Consider the following 17,501-nt stretch of genomic DNA (forward strand, 5'->3'; position numbering starts at 1 on the left):
TTGTGGCAAACCCTGGTATACTAGGGAAACCTGTTGGGACCTTCATGGATGTCCTCCTAGACCTGCACCTATTAGTATACGCTGTTGCAGGAAAGAGGGAGCTAAAGCTAACACTATGGTGGTTGAACCTGAGCCCATGGGGCATCCTTCTGGACCATAGCCGGAGCTACTCCCTCATAGGGGAAGATCTTGTACTTTTTTAACAGATTATCTCATAGTTGAGTGGCTCTCCTCCTACAACAACCTTGTCAGAGTCTTCGGCGTTAGCCTTGCAGGCTTTTAACTCTGTTACTTCCTCCTCTTAGGTCATTGATTCTGAAGCTACTGATCACATGACTAGTATGTCTCAGTGTTATGGCCATCTTTTGTCTGCTCAAGTAGGGATAAAATTCTAATTGTTGATGGTTCTCCTTCATCCATCTCTTGTAAGGGTAGTGTACAAGTTACTTCTTCTATATCTCTTGACTCTATTCTTAATGTTCCAAATTTTGCTACTAACCTCCTCTCCATGAGTCACTTAAGCAAATCTTTAAATTGTTCCCACTTTTTTTTTCTTGTCACTATCTTTTTCAAGATTTGGTGACGAAGAGGATTATTGGCAGAAAATGTGAGGCGAAAGAGCTCTATCTTCTTGACCCCAGGCATCTTTTTGAAACGTGCTCAATCATATGTTTGTGGGTGAACTGACAATAGTACAGTTGATACTATGATGCTTTGGCACATAGTTGTCAAGGTGACGCCTAGGCGTCCAAGCGCTTTGGTCGCCTTAGGCGCCTACTTGGTGTCACCTTGTTTTTTTACCATCTCCAACACCTTCGATCGCCTAACCACTGTGACAACTATACTTTGGCATCAACGTTTAGGAAATCCCTCTTTTATTGTTATAGATAAGAAAATTGCCCCACTTGTTTTCTTCTATTTCTAATTTTCATGTATTTCAATGTGAATTATGTTTATCTGCGAAACATTGTCCTTCTCATTATCCTTACCATGGTAATTGCTTTAGTACTTCCTTTCATATTGTGCATCTCGATGTTTGGGGACTTGCTCCCACCACTTATTTATTTGGATATTGCTATTTTGTTTCATTTGTTGGAGACTACTCCCGCACCACACGGGTCTTCTTGTTAAAACAAAAAATTAATGTTATTGTTTATGACACTACCAAAAAAAATTACATTTTTACCAGATTATTTGCACCCAATTTGATACTCGACTCAAGATTGTTATTGTTCACTCTAATAGAAGGGGGAGTATATGTATAGGAGGCTCCAAATTTTTTTTATCGATAATGATATTGTCCATCAGCTTGCTTGTGTAGACACACACAACCCAACAAGATGGGGTAGCTGAGCAGAAAAATTGCCATTTGCTCAAGTCACTAGAGCCTATTGTTTGGTATGCATGTCCCTAAGACTTTTTGGTCCGATGCTATCCTTGTTATTGTCTTCTTAATGAATTGCATGCATTTTAGTATCCTTGGTTTCAAATCTCCTTCAGAAATCATGTCTCCAGGTGTTTCTTCTGTCTCCCTTCCTCCCAAAGTGTTTGGGGGTGTGTGTACTATGTGCATGTTCATAAGTCTGCTAGAAATAAACGTGATCCTAAAGCTCTTCAATGTATTTTTCTTGGTTATGCCCTTTCTATGAAAGGCTATTACTACTACCCATCCTCCATGAAGCGACTTCTCTCAAAAGATGTCACCTTCTTTGAGTTTGTGCCATTCTTTACTCCCCATATGCCACCTCTTCAGGGGGAGAGTAGTGGAAGTAAAGAGGCAGCTGCTGCTATCCACCCTTTTCAACCTTTGCCTATTCCTCCCTTTCTTCTTTGATGCGGGAAAGCAAAAGGGAGTGAATGTTGCTGATGTATTAGACCATCCGGGGAGAGCTGGTACTCAAAGAGAAACTAGGTTGAGAAGGTTGACAAGTAGAAGGAGAATTGCATACACAATAAGAAAATGGAAGACCTGTCAAGAATTCTCTTTGGATCCTCATCATGAGCCTCACCTTTCCAAGTCCAGTAATACTCCTTCCCTTCATAGTTGTCAAGGCATCGCCTAGTCGCCTTGAATCCAACGCCTTGGGTCGCCTAAACACATAGTTGTCATGGTGTCTAGGAGACCCAAGGCGTTGGAGGGGGCCATGACGCAAGGAAACCAAGGCACCCACCTAGGCGATCCTAGATGTCAAGGCACACGCCTAGGTAACACCTTGAAAACTATGACATCGTGACAACTATGCTTCCCTTGCTTTTTAGTTAGATCTTTCCGTTGTTGTTCGGAAAAGAACAAGAGCATGTACTAATTCCATAGCCAAAGTTTGTAACCTATGATGCAATCTCTCCTACAGGTGTTTCTTTCTCAGCTGCTCTTTTTTAATTCCTATTCCCAAGAATGTTACTGAAAAGTGGAAGGAAGCTATGAGTGAGGAATGACAGCCCTTGAGAAGAACTGTGTTTGCGAACTTGTTGATCTTCCAAAGAGAAGGCTCCCGGTTGGATGTAGATGGGTCTACTAAATCAAGTACCGAAAAGATGGCACTATTGAGAGATATAAGGCTAGATTGGAAGCCAAAGGATACAGTTAAGTGTACAAAATAGATTATGAGGAGACATTTGTCCCTGTGGCTAAACACCATTCGATAAGAGTCCTTTATCATTGGAAGCCAATCGAGACCATCTACTCATCAGCCAGATGTGATGAATGCATTCCTCCATGGTAACTTGAAAGAGGAAATGTATATGCAGACCCCTCCATGCTTCAAGTTTTCCTCAGCTGAAAGGAAAGAGTGTTGTCTTAAGAAAGGTCTATATGGCCTCAAACAGTCCCCGAAAGCTTGGTTTGAGAGGAAAGCCATATTGAAGAATGAATACACTCAGAGTCGGGCTAACCATACTCTATTTACCCTACCATGCAGATGACATTGTGGTGACTAGAAATGACCGCGAAGAGATGAAGAGACTTAAATCTTATTTAGCTTCACAATTTGAGATTAAGGACCTTGAATCCTTGAAATATTTCTTAGGTATTGAAGTGTCAAGGTCACTGAAGGGGAAAAATATCTGTCAAAGGAAGTATGTGTTGGATTTGTTAAAGGAGACTGAATTTGCCACGATTATTTTGTAATTTGAACACGTGTTAAGTAGCTCAATAACTCATAGGGTGTAGGTTTACGGGTATGAATTTGCAAGTGCTTTTTCAAATCTCAAATGGTATCTGCTCCAAATATATTAGTCATAATTCAGTTTCTCGGTAAAAAGATCATTTCCTTGAGCTATTTGTTAGTAATAAATCCAATAAGTGGAACCCGCCAAATGCTGAACTTAATTAGAAAAGAGAAATCTAATAATTTCCAAATTCAAGTAGGGGCTGCAGTAAGGTGGGATACCATTAATGTATCATTTTACTACAGCATTGCCCTATTCATCTAACACCCCCTAATGCAGGTTCATCATAGAAATTGGCTTATTTCTTTAGAAATAGGCCTAGGGTTGGGTTATATACATGTTGGGCCTTTGTTCCCAAGAGTTTTCTATGTATTAGGCCACTTTAAGGAGCCTAAACTATAGGGGTATTATATAGGTTGCATACGGGATTAGCCCAATACTTAGTTTATTTTTATGTTTTTTTAATTGAACCGGTTCAAATTGGTTGCATCCAATTGGTTCAATTTAAGTGATCATATGACTTGGTTAAGTGGTCATGTGACAAATTAAGTGGTCATGTGATGTAAGTTGGGCTGGATTAGGACTTTATAAGTCCAGCCATGTTTTGAGTCAATTTCCTTTAGTATTTTAGTTTCCTAGTCAGTTTAAGTTACCTACTAGGTTAGGGATAGGGTTAGGCCTTTCCTTTTTAGTATCTAAGTCTATTTTGTCTTCTATATAAGTTTGTAAGGGAGGCCAACATTGAATACGAATTTTGGTTAATAAAAACTCAACTTTATTCTTGCTGCCTTTGTTGCTACTATTGCTCCCTTGTGTGAGTGTTGCCCTGTGGATCTCAAGGTGCTAGGGTGAGTGGACTCTCACGACTCCTTGCGTCTGTCCAGTACCGGGAGCAGGAGGTTCTTCTTCTTCAATCGACCTTCTTCAAGCTGTTGCTGCTGCATTTGAAGGAGATCAAACCAATAAGTAATTTTAGTTTCCTGCATATATCGTTCCCCTCTTCATCCTCTAACCTAATCCATCCTTTCCCATCGACCCAATCAGATCACTACAGCCAGCCTTCCATCCCCTCCATTAAACCTGCAACTATTCCTTCACATTTTTGTTTGATCCCCAAGCATTCACCTTCCAACCATCAGCTCTGTGCCAAACTTCCAGCAAACATCCCTCCCTTTCCCTCCTACACTCGATCCCAATTTGAGTACCATCTGACCATCTAAACCCTAGTTTTCAGCCTAGATCCTTAAACCTAAAACCCGAAACCCTAACCCTAATTCTATAGATTTTCAAACTTAACCAAATCCAATTACTTTTATCCCATAATAACCCCCTAAACCTGCATATTAAACCTATAAATAAGACCCATTCCCAAATTCCCATCCTAAACCCTAGAATTAACCTAAAACCTAGTGTTGTCCATTCGAACCAACAACCCCTTTTGCTATTGATCCTGTAATCTGGCTCCTAGTAGGTCTCCTACCTATCTAGGACTACATTACCCCCTCCCCTCCTTGAGGAGATTCTGGCTCCACCCCGAGAACAGAGGCTAAGCATGTCCCCCGGGATTCCAATTAAAATGGCAAACATTCTTTCCACTGGTCTTCACTTCTTTTTTACTCCTTATCTAATTAACTAATACATTATTCCATCAGGATATTGTTGAGCACTACATACAAAATTCATTTGACAAAAAAAAAATTATAGAGCTATCAGCCATGAAACTCACGGCCATACAAATTAGTTCACAAGGGAAGAAAAGAAAACAAGCAAAAATATTGGTTATAGCTTTCAGTGCAATGACAAAAAAAAAAAAAAAATCAATAGCAAACATGCACTACATGGGTCTATTAAAAAAAAGAAAAATATGACAATAATAATTAAAAAAAACGGAGGCTATTTGACAATAAACTCAACAACATCTACTAGAGATAATTGAATCAATGTGCTTGCTGACAGGTGTGTATTACCATAACATGCTTCCAGGAATTGGAAGCTCTTTGCCTTTAACAGTTGTGTGCAAGGCTTGCAAAAGGCATTTGTCCAGTAAGGCGTCAATTTCTTTTGTGGATAGAATATTCTGGTCCTTTTCACTATTTTCTTCAGCAGAAATATTTTCTGTAATCTTTAAACTACCCACATCTGCAGTTATCTCTTCTGGAACATCTTCCCTAAGATAAACATGTGTTGAGCTAGCAAGATCCTGTTCTGAATGTAAACCTGCAGCATCCACCACTTCTCCCCCTTTCCCATGGTCAATTCCATCTTGTTGATCACTTGAAGTTTTATTAACATTCTCACAGGAATCAGATGTCTGACTAACTGATGATATAGAAGGATCCTCAAGCACAACATCTTCCAAAAAACCTGCATTTGGGACACAGTGAGCTTCCACTGATTCCCTGTAAGAAAGATCAGCAACAATCAAGTTTGTCAGAAAAAATTCCATAAAATTGAAGTCAAATATCCATGCCAATTTTCTTCCTATACTTGCCAAAGTGTGTCCCGGTAGTAGTGCATGATGCGCAGAGCCTTTCCTCTCAAACCAGCTTTTAATGCTTCCGTACTACTCATAGTAGTTGTTCCCACCTGCACAATGTTCAACCAATCTTTAAGGGACCAAACAAAAATGTACTTGCCAGACAGTTAATATCGATAGATGAAATCTTGTCTCAGAAGGAGAGAGAAAGATTAATGGCATTTAAATAGGCTTACCGCAATTGGAGCTGGATTGCCGGGGACTTTTACTGCCCAGGGTTGCCCAGCTGAAAATGAAGAGAGACCTTCTACAGGTATACTGATACCAGGGAACATCAAATCTGCACCCCCGATAACATAACGAGACACTTCACCCCCCTTGAGCATGAAAGCTGGCAAGAGTTCAGGAACTTTCCAGAGTGCATAAACTGCATTGACGAACAAAGACAACCTCAGCCTGACAGGTAACAACTAGAGGCAAAACAAAATTTAAGCCGAAGATCCACATTAAGTATATCGTCGTGAAACCATTAGATTGATAAGAAATATTTTGTTAATGATTTGGAACAGCCAATCCAACTATATTTAGAGGGATATCAATTATCCAATAAACACATTTGAATGCCCAATTAGTAAGCTGAGGGGGGGAAGTCCAAAAAAAACAAGATTCGGTATTTCTGACCAAATCACCTACATTTCTTGGGGGAACAAAGTGTTGAGGACTACTAAAACGCATCTAGCCATCTACAAAGATGATTTGCCACAGTTGAGCAAGATTTTTGTAAGATTCAAACTTAGAGAAGTATACCCTTTTCCCCCAAAAGGTTTCGAGCCTTCAAGGAAACTCTATGTGGTACTGACATAGAGTTGGAGGAACGATTTCGTAGGGGGTGTTTAACCTTGGCTGTACACTTGTAACACTTTGACATTTTGTCATATAACAAAGTTATTGTAATGCATATTTTAGCTGTTTTTATTGAATTTTATGTGTTCTAGTAAGGTTTAAAGTATCAGTATCAAGTATCGTATCTGAGAAAAGAAGAGATAGAGTAGCAGCGTACCGCAACCACAGTTTTGGCAGTCAAAGGTATCAACTCAAACGTTTTCATTCCAATCTATCTATTTGTTGGTTACATACATTTATTTAAAGACTTGCAACAAAAATAAACCTACTCAAACTCAAACCCTGAAATTGAGTTTGAATCAAATTCCACAACCCATCTCCTACAACTCTGTCGAAAGAGCGTCCCAATCCACGAGGCTCCTGCTACTGCAGGCTCTGGGAGGGGCAAATGTATGCAGGCCTTTTCTGCATTCACACACCTTTGTGGTTGGGCAAGTCTATTCAACTCCATTCAACCACTGTAGACCAGGAACTTGCACGGGAGTCTGGGTGATCAGATAAAGCCTCTTTGTAATTATCACAGCCAAGGCTGATTGATTATTAAGCCTAAATTCAAAGATTCAATGGATTACATGGGCTTTAGGCCTTCTACCTCTGGGTTGTCCATTGCAAAAGAGTGCTTCAATGGGCTGATATCACGGATAGCCTTTAGGTGCACGAAATTGAGTTTCTGTTTTCTACTTTTCCAGAAGATTTAGGCTAGATTAATTTTCTATTTGGGTTTTAGAAACTCCAGCAAGTTCCTATTTTCAGTTTCCTTGGTTCCCAAGTCTAGGAATTTAAGAAAGTTTCTAGAGTTTGTCAATGTTTGGAATAGAAGGTTTAGGGGTTAAGTCTATAAATAAGAAATCTAACAAGCTATATAATGCAGTAATTTTTTGAGATGAATGAATGAAAATTTGTGGAGTTGCTGGTAGGAAATCTTGATAGCGTGTCTGTGGTAAAAGTCCCAGGGGAAGTAATAAGTTGATGGTGCTTTTTTTTTTTTTTTGGATAAGTAAGCTGATGTTGCTTTCCTTCACTATATTCTTTTATTCTGATCTATTTCTGCCATTAAAAAGATCAGTTCAATGACCTTCTGTTGTCTGTGATTACTTTATTTTGGAGCTTGATTTGAGTCCTCTCTATATCATCCTCAATTGTCCTCTCTTTCACCTCAAATCTCTTCTACAATTCTCTGTTAACTTATTCCCCTGAATACCAACATGAAACCTATTACCAGTCCTTGTTTCTTACCTGACTAGCACTCATACTCTGTTCTGGCCAACACCTTCTTCCAGGCCAATCGCACCCTTGAAGTGTGAAGAAAATCAGATATATTTTGGACACTGTTAGATGCCTTCAACAGGGCTAATTAACCAAAATTTCAGGTCTATGTACTTTGTTGTTGAGTTATTGAAATTCAAACCCAGCATCAGATTCCTACATCTCTAATTTAGGGTAAGGGTTTGCTGGGCTTCCACTAGTAATTATGCAAAGTGTTCAGGTAATGGAGCTTAGGCTTTGTTATTTCCCATATTGTTATGTCCTAAAGAACTTAACCTTTGTTACCCTCACAACGGTAGAGTATGTGTATAATTTTGGATAGTTTTAACATATTGTCATACTGAGTTAACAGATATAAATTTCCCTCATAATCTATGTAATTTAATTTGAATTATATATTACTTCCTAGTGCATCTCTTGCCTGAACACTAGAGAAATCAAAACCTTAAAGATCAAAAGATACTTCAAAATGATTTTTTGAAAATATAATGTACATTAAAAATACAACAAACAATGCTATATCTTCTTCCACGAGTCTAGAGTAAGCATGGCCATCCAAGCCAAATCTCTCTGTGCATTCAGTCCCCAAGCATCAATGTCAAATGATTTGTTGCAACTTCTGAGTAGCTGGAGACTACTCCATATAAACCCTTTCCCAAAATCAACCTAAGGCTTAATTTTGTCTAAACTGTAATCATTCCAAACAGGGAAGAAAATGAAATCCCCTCATTTTAAATCAGTGGCAACTTACATTCATGGTGATGCCAAAATAGGATTTGCAATTAATAGATGAGGAATCCATGGCTGCTAGATTGAAGAAATAGATTGAGACAAAGATCTCAGAAGTTTGCTAGTGAATGCAAGGATGGAGGCCATTGATGATATTACTAAAGGTTTAGGAGTACTTATGGACAAGGTTTTAAGTATCCTAACGTATCCGCCGATACTAACCGATGTGTATCGTATCTTTTATGGACAAGGTTTTAAGTATCCTAACGTATCAGCCAATACTAACCGATGTGTATCGTATCTCTTAGGTACCGATACGATACAGCACCACAACAATCCCTAAAAAAGGAATCGACTCTATCGGGTCGATACGTGACCTGATATGGTCGATTCTTACCAATACGATCGATACATCTCTTAGAAACTATATAACATGATCAATGACTGCAAAATACTTACCAAGAACTCCTGTAACACATTCTAATCAATTTAGTTTTGGCAAAATCAACTTGATTCCTTGTTACTACTGGTAAAAGTAACTTTAGTAGTGTTGGTTTCATCATCATTTGGTGATTAAAGAACCTGCGATCAAGGATTAAAACCAGATTTTGCAGGAACATTTTGCTACTTAAAACTATGAATTTCTTGCTCAATTATTGATTTAGTGTTGTTTTTTGCAACGGATCATTAGAGTAGTGAAAAACATCCTGAATAAGTACATCAAACTAGAATTTTTTTTTTTTTTTGCCAATGATGTGTGCATCTAAATCCTAACTCCTAAACTAAAAATGACATTTTCTTTTTTGGTATTAGTACATATAAGAAACCTTATCCTTTATAAGTAATCAATTGAATGCACTTATCTCAACATACTTTGTTCTCTTCATATATAATATATTTTACATCTTATTAACTTACAGTGGTCCATGTGTGTGTGTGTTTTGTTCTCTTAATATATAATATATTTTACATATTATCTACTTATAGTGTTTTATGCTTCAAAACTGTATTTTCATATGTATCCTAAGCATTTCAATGAGTATCTAAAGCATATCTTGTGTATCTCCGATATGTCTCTTAAAATCACCTTTCCAATACAATACCCGATATCAATACTTTAAACCTTGCTTATGGATTGATTAGGGTTTTGAAAAAGGGTAAGAGAACTTTTGTGTGTTTTGTTCTCTTTATATGTAATATATTTTACATCTTATTTACTTATAGTGTTTTATGCTTCAAAACTGTATTTTCACATGTATCCTAAGCATTTCAATGAGTCTCTAAAGCATATCTTGTGTCTCTCCAATACGTCTCTTAAAATCACCTTTCCAATACAATACCCGATATCGATACTTTAAACCTTTTAGGGTTTTGAAAAAGGGTAAGAGAATTTTTGCATGCGTCCGCTGTCAACAAATGACAAGAAACTTGGATGGACCATCAAACCAGTGGCAATTCACCATCGATATGTCCTAAAAGTAAAGTAAAAAAAGGTACCTCTCTATAGATTTCTCATGACTAAACCTCTCCTTTGATAGTTGATACCATATAATTCACACAAAAGCCTTTTCATGATGGTGTATTATTGGCCATGTTTCAAGTCCTGGATCCAAATTTCATCGTAGAAGCCCAATCAATGTAAAGATGGAGGAGAAGAAATCGATGGAACTTGGAGGTATTTGATTAGGTACCGTTGGCGAGGTTAGGAAGGTGGGATCTGCCGCAGGTACCGCCAGCGAGATCGGAAGTGGGTCTAGTTGTGAGACTTTCTGCTGCTGGTGAGTTTGAATGTGAGATCTGCCACTGTTGGTGCATTCGGTGAAGTGCAATCTGCCGCTGCTGCTGAGATCGGAAGATTGAAGATCTTCACCAAAGTCATCTTTCTGAGATCCCAGATCTGAGCCTGGATTAAGCTTAACAGCCTCGGTTTCCAAGCCATCCATCTGAGATCTCAGATTTGAGCCTGGTTTAAGCTAACAGTCTCTGACGGTACCTCTAATGACCAAATATCTAGCAAACAGGCAAGTTCTCACACAAATAAAGGCCTATTCTAAAGAAATAGGAATAATGTAAGACACAAGCTAAGACTCCTAATTATAAAATAAAAAAACAATTCAAACTTAAGTTTGGACATAAAATGACAGCCCAAAACTGCTGTAAATAACACCTCAACTGACTAGACTCCTATCCATCCCCAACTGAAGCCCAAAATAGCAAAAATATCCTTATCCTTATTACCTCAAATGGAGAAATCAAATAAAGTGAAAACTAGCAACTGAACAACAATACCAATTCAGCGACCCCATGTGGGTACCAAGCCCTAGAGGGACTCCTATGTCGGCCATACACAAGATAAAGTCCCCATTAGCAAGGTTCGTTTAACAGGAATTCTTTCTTTTCTAGATACATTCAGCAACTAAGTATGACAGGGGCCAACAGAGTGCAATACAAGGGAAACTACTACAACAGTGAGGAGGCATTGTAGTTTTATACTCCAATCTTCCTCCGCTATCGTACTATTCCACTGCCTTCTTGATGCAGTTAAATCACCTAAAGGGGCTTATTTTATTGGAAATAAGCCTTGGATCGGGTTATATATGTGTTGGGCCTTTAATGTAATGGTTTTCATTGTAATGGGCACTTTAACGGGCCTATAATATGGGTATAGGCTAGGCATACGGGATTAGTCAAGATAATGGTTTATTTCTTTATTTTAATTGTTATTCAGTGTTTTAGTTAGGATGGATTAGGATTCAATAAGTCCAGTCCTGTTTTGACTTTTGAGTTAATTTCTTTTATTATTTCAGTTTCCTAGTCAGTTTAGGTTACCTTATTAGTTAAGAATTGAGTTAGGCCTTTTCTTTTTAGTGTCAAGAGTCTGCTTTTGAGTTTTCTATATAAGTTTGTAAGGGAAACAACATTGTACACAAATTTTCATTAATGAAAAGGATATTGCGGCTCTCATTCTCCATTGGTGAAGAACCCTTGGTTTGGTGTTTGATCCATTCAAACCACCTTGTGGTGTGAAGCTTGGATGTTTCTCTATCTCTATTCTCTATACTACTTTTCCATCCTTCTTCCCCTCCATTAACAAGTAAGTTCAAGTTCTAGTTATTTTCTACAATTCATCTTCTAGTACTTGATGTTCTAGTTCTGAAACTAATATACCGGAGTTCATATGCAAGGCTTTTTTTGCATGAATTCTGATTATGTCAATCCAACCATTAGAATCATCCCATATTTTGATCAGTTGTTCATCAACCCTAATTCGAAACCCAACTCTCAGTTTGTTGCAATTCTAACCTGCTGATCTTGAGTTATTTGAAATTTCCCATTCCGCCCCTTGTTCTTATATCAGTCTCCCAGCTGTGCCATTGATTTATCAAACTGCTATTCTATTGCTACTGAAGTTTTAGCATCTTTACATAAATGATTACTGATCCTAGCTTACATTCTGGTTTCTGTTTTTACCTGTGAAATTACTGACTTGCCCTTATCCTAGATCTACTAGGATTACCCTCTATTTGCTGATCCAACCAGTAAATTAATCTCTAAATTTCAGCAACTATTCCAACCCTAGAAAACTAAACTCGATTTGAGTTTCAACTCCATTCATCCATTAGATTTTGTGTAATCTGAATTCTCCCTAATCTGAACTGTTTCTTTGATTAAAGATCTTGTTTATTGTTACTGTTTTGAGTCTTCAAATTCAGTTCTACATTACTTCCCCTTTCCCTGTTAAGAGAATCATGTTTGCCGCGCACATGCCGCGGGGGGGGGGGGGGCGGGGGGTGAAGGTCCTCATAAAGAATGTACAAATGAAGGTAGATTGATGAAGAGGCAAGCCATTTCATCCGAAGCATAAGCAGTTCTCATCAACTATCATTTTCTGAAGAAAAAAAATGCATTCAGCATCTGTCACTAAAGTTCAAGACCACATGGAGACATTAAATATATTAGTCCATACAGAATTAGATACCTGTGGGGAATATTTCAGTGCCTCGCCCATCAACATCAAAAAGCATAGGAAAGCCTCCCTCTACACCATATACGTGGGCTCGGTTAGGGAATTTTGCAATGGTTATCTCTGCCTAGAAAAGTAATTACAATAGAAATGATTACAGTCAATACATCATCAAAGTCTTGTTTCTTGATATAAGGCACGAAAAATAAGTTTCCCATGGCACTGGATGTTAAAATTTTTCTCTCTAAGCATATAAAGGAAAATCTAGATGCCAGAAAATAGAAGATGACAGTAAGTGGATGCAAGCAAAATAAAAAACTCAAATTAACTGTCATCGCAACAATTTGGGTCAGCAAAATTAAACTAAAACTTAATATATGAATGTCGGAAATCAACAAAATTCATATATATATATAATAGGACCCTGGTTACTTTTCCTTTAGATACATATAAATACACACCCCAACACACCCACATACATAAAGGTTCACAGATACAGATACTTGGCTTAAAAGCTACAAGTGCAAGGATAAAAGCAGAGAGAAACTTATCCTTAATGCCCATCTTTGAAGAATTTTATCCAGAGCTTCCAGTATCAATCTATATATATATCTGCATCTAGGCATCTTGCCAAACAGAATTCACTAATCCACCACATTAAGCATACGTCATAAACCATGCCTAAACAAACCTCAGTGGAAGACACAATCTTTACCTTGGGAGGAAGTATGACATCAATATCAGCATCTGATGCCTGTGGGAACCTTTCCTTTATGGTCCTTTTCAACTTCTTCCGATCAGCCCCAGACAAGCGTTGTAGTGACTTTGCCTCAATTGACTTTTTGAACATGATGTGAAGCCTTGACGATAAACCATATTCAGACTTCTCAGTTAGACATAATTGAACAAAAGAAAAGCTTTATACTTGTAACCATGTACAATTAAACGATGAGCATAAAAAGGAAAAGAAAAATTCACATCATGTAACTTTCATTTTCTACAACCTGAAATAGTACTCAATACCTCATTCTATTGCAGCTTCTTTTCCCATTTTACCCTCAATTTCAATCAGACCATTCTCCTAACTTATCACCCACATATTATACAACTGGCATTGAAGGAAAATTGTATGGAGATGATTATGGTGAATGCTAAATGGATGGCAATGGCTGTGAACCAAAACAGTAAATAGAATTTACGGTGTTGATAAACTTGACAATGATGACAATGTTTGATTGATGATCAATTGATAATTCACGAAAACGACAATGCTGGGCCGCTGGCAATGATCACCATCAATGTTATGGTACAATGGATTGGTTAATGGTGAGGATGATGATGAAGAATATAATGGTTATGATCAATGACAGTAATAACATTATTGTTTGATGATGTCTCAGTGATGCTGATCAGGGCTACCATGAATTTTATTCTAGAATAACATTTAAATGTGGTCCACTGCTCCAACGACCTAGGTCAAAAACAGATTATAAATGTATAAAACCTGTGCAGTTGATGTGCAACCATGCCAACAGCAAACTCAGTAGTCAAGGCTTTCTTTTGGGCAGCTTTCACATGTAAAAATATGTGGGATGATTGTATTTCTAACTTTCGGATTTTTTAGTCTCACTGAGGGTGTAATGTTAATTTTAATAAATTGATATCTAACATTTTGATATCCAATTTTTTTGTTATTCCAAATTCTACCATGTTAGTAAATTCACACTTAATATTTTTACTAAATCCTAGTTTTACTAATTTTAGTAAGATTTAGCATTAGAAATTTCTTCAATACATATCTTAATTTTACTAAATCCTAGCCTACTATTTATATAAACTATTTTTGAAATGCCACTGATAGTAATTATCTGTGGATTATGTTTTGTAACTTTATTTTTGGTAGGTTATAGGAAAATGAGATTCTCTCACTGAACACTCCCACCTCAGGAACCGACCTATAGTTGGGTGGGAGTAGATATATAATTGGGTCTTGAATCTCCCAAGGTGGGCACACTCCCACTAGAGACCCACTCTTTATGAAGTATATTGGTATCTTAAACACACCAGCTGTTTAGATGAATTGAGTTAAGTTTTCACAAATATTAATTTTATGATAATATGACTTATTCCACATGCTTTTATGACAACTTGATGAATTAAATTATTACTTCCACATGCTTTTATGATAAGTGGATGAATTAAACTTTTACTCTTTTACAAAAGTTGGCTTTTCCCTTTCCCCTGTAGTTATTCATTTAAGGAAAAGTTACAAGATGTAGCTCTTTCCCAAAGCTGGTGGAGAATGCTACAACAACAGTTACAAAGGAAAAATATCTTTCAAATGGCAACGAAGTCAATTTTGAAGCTCCTCAATTTCTGGAGTTAAAGAGACTGCTCAAGGGCATTCATGTGGAACCAGATATCAACTTTCTCCATTATCAGTTTCACCAAAAAATCTTTCACACTTTTTTATTCACAAGCCAAAACCTTAGTCTCCCAGGTGTAAAGTATTTCTTCATTCTTTCCACATAGCTTTACAAATACATCCACTATTACATTGACACCCCAGAAACTTAAGAACATAAAATAGCAAATCCATTCCTCTTCACGAAATACAATAGTAAATCGGTGTCAGAGGTCACTTATTATGAAGATAAATTATAGCCAAATGACAGTATTTCTAGAAACAATAGCATGTGTATCTGCCAATAAGACTGACACTCCTATAAGCAATCACTAACTATAAGGTTAGTAATTTGAATGACGGATGAAATCACAAAATTTCCAGGGTCATCCTTTTCACTAGAAAAGCAAGCAATGACACTATATAAGAGTCGCCCTTCATTCAAGAGGGCCTTGAAAACACACCTAGGAAATTTTACAATCCCTTTTCATCAGACTATGCATTTAATCCAAGACATCCCAAAAATTTAGAACTCTAAGGCCCTACAATTTCTAAACACTCCTGCATACTCCCTGCAATCCAAACCAAGATACCATTAAAACTGAAATTAATTTCAATCATGGTAATGACCCTACGCTCAAAGATACCATCATAACTGAACATAACCACAGTCCAGACAGTGATTCCACAATCAAACATACCATCCATCACATTGAACTTAACTGCAATCTCGTCAATGGCCCTGCGATTAAATAGGCTTTTCGAGATCATCTATCGACTAAATCGTCACTGTTTCTACTTTTAGAGTTAAGAGTCACTTTTTTCTTCTTCTACAATATCAGCAATGGCCCCGTAATCAAATGAGCTGGTTTTGATCATTTATCCACTCATTTACTCACTGTTTCGGTATCTATAATTAGAATCCGCACTGTCATCTTTATCTTTGTTCTTAATTTAGTCATATAAGAACCAAACGATGGAGAAACAAAGCTGATACAAGCAGAAGACCGTGGAGTTATGAAACACATATAACAAGTGGGACTGTGAAAAAATCAAAAGGTGGGACTGTGAAAAAATCAAAAGGCACAAGAAATATAGTTGAGAGAGATTGAACCTTTGCCTGGACCGACCGAATCCAAACTTTGTTTCTCTTCAATCGAATGAGTTGTTCGAACGATCGACAAACGTCTGTGAATTCTCAAATTTGCTGGGTTTTGAGGTGTTGAATTGATGTAATATATATCGCAAGGTCACGGTTTCTTCTAGACGTACCAGGGCTTCATTTAACTTAGAAAAGGGAAGGTTCTGGAAGTCCAGGATTTTTTTTGGCGGTGGCGTGAGCTTGAGCGTGACCATCAGTAGCTCCGTACCTCTTAGCCTCGCAGCACACCAAGATCCGGGAAAGGCTATCAATGGGGTCCATCAAGGTATCTGATTATCCGGTAGCCTAGAGTTTCTTGATCGGCTTATCTCGTCGAGGCTGGCTCAGGTTCTCATTTGCGTACAGTTTGAGCCGCACAAATGGAATCCAAGAGAGATATCCGAACCTGAGCTGCACTCTGTCTTTTGGAGGGTGTCAAATAATCGGTGCGGTCCGGCTTAGTCAGGTTGGATCGATCCAAACCTAAGTCAGTCTAATAATGAAAGATTTGGTTTTGGTCCAATTTGGTTTAGATTTATTTTTTTCTCTTATTGGTTTTTATTATTTTAATTTCGGACATAGTCTGGTTCGATTTCGATTTGGGTAGTATAAGAAGGAATCTGCATGCTACACCAAATAGGGTTGAAAATTGTATCATTCATATAGGGTATGCATGGGATCCACATAGTTGAATAGAAGAAAGAGTGTGTCTGTCTGAGTCCCACTTAAGTGAGTGAGAAGGATATAAAGACATGGGTTTTCCTAGTTTTTCAGGTTTGTAGTTGGTTTTTATCTCGGTCTAATTCGATCAATATAGGGTGGTCCAATTTTCAACAAATTTCATAATACCCAGACCAAAATTGACCTAATAGGTGATAGGAATCAGTTCGATTCGATTTGGATCCTTGATTGGGTTTGGTCGGTTGACCGGTTTGCTTTTGAAACCCCTAGATATCTACAATATGACATGTCCAAACTTTTGTTAACACGTAGATCCCATAGTCATGTGTCCACATGTCAAGTTTCAACCAATCCAAATTGGCCCAAGTGGCAAAATAAAACAGTCAAAAATCTAGAATTACAAAGGATGCAAGAGGTACATGGAACTTCGGTTTAAAATTTAACACGAGTACAAAACAATACTGTGCTATCTATATATCCAATGAATGAAAACACCACCTTACAGGGGGAGCTCTGTTGACAAGGAACCATTTTCCGTGATTCTCATGGGCCTTGGTCTTTCTTAAGTCATTTGGGCTGCGGGGTCGTATAGAGCAATCCATATTGGTATTGGTCGAATTAAAACAATGGTCCCTACAGATTTTGATCCGAACCGGCTAGTTTGGCTGGAATAGATCAAAAAAACCCTAGAATTGGCCCCTCAGATCTGAAAACCCTAGAATCGATCACTCCATAACATCCAGAATCAAGATCAGCCATGACGATTCCA

General features: G+C 37.8%; 1 protein-coding gene across 2 annotated transcripts in view; it reads right to left on the minus strand.

The window, feature by feature from the left end:
• The window catches only part of LOC122638747 (eukaryotic translation initiation factor 2D), a 29,785-nt gene extending 13,645 nt beyond the window's left edge, over positions 1-16,140 (minus strand). The window contains exons 1-6 of one of the 2 annotated variants that reach the window (XM_043831602.1): positions 16,041-16,140; positions 13,222-13,366; positions 12,522-12,633; positions 5,881-6,071; positions 5,660-5,754; positions 5,136-5,567 (exon numbers count right to left, since the gene is read on the minus strand). In XM_043831602.1, the coding sequence (XP_043687537.1) occupies positions 5,136-5,567; positions 5,660-5,754; positions 5,881-6,071; positions 12,522-12,633; positions 13,222-13,356 (965 nt within the window). In that variant the 5' untranslated portion in view covers positions 13,357-13,366; positions 16,041-16,140. Of the gene's footprint in view, positions 1-5,135; positions 5,568-5,659; positions 5,755-5,880; positions 6,072-12,521; positions 12,634-13,221; positions 13,367-16,024 lie in introns of both variants that reach the window. The other variant, XM_043831599.1, reaches the window with a different exon arrangement.
• Positions 16,141-17,501: the final 1,361 nt, after the last annotated feature.

This window comes from Telopea speciosissima, chromosome 1, assembly GCF_018873765.1.
Source record: "Telopea speciosissima isolate NSW1024214 ecotype Mountain lineage chromosome 1, Tspe_v1, whole genome shotgun sequence".
NCBI lineage: Eukaryota > Viridiplantae > Streptophyta > Magnoliopsida > Proteales > Proteaceae > Telopea > Telopea speciosissima.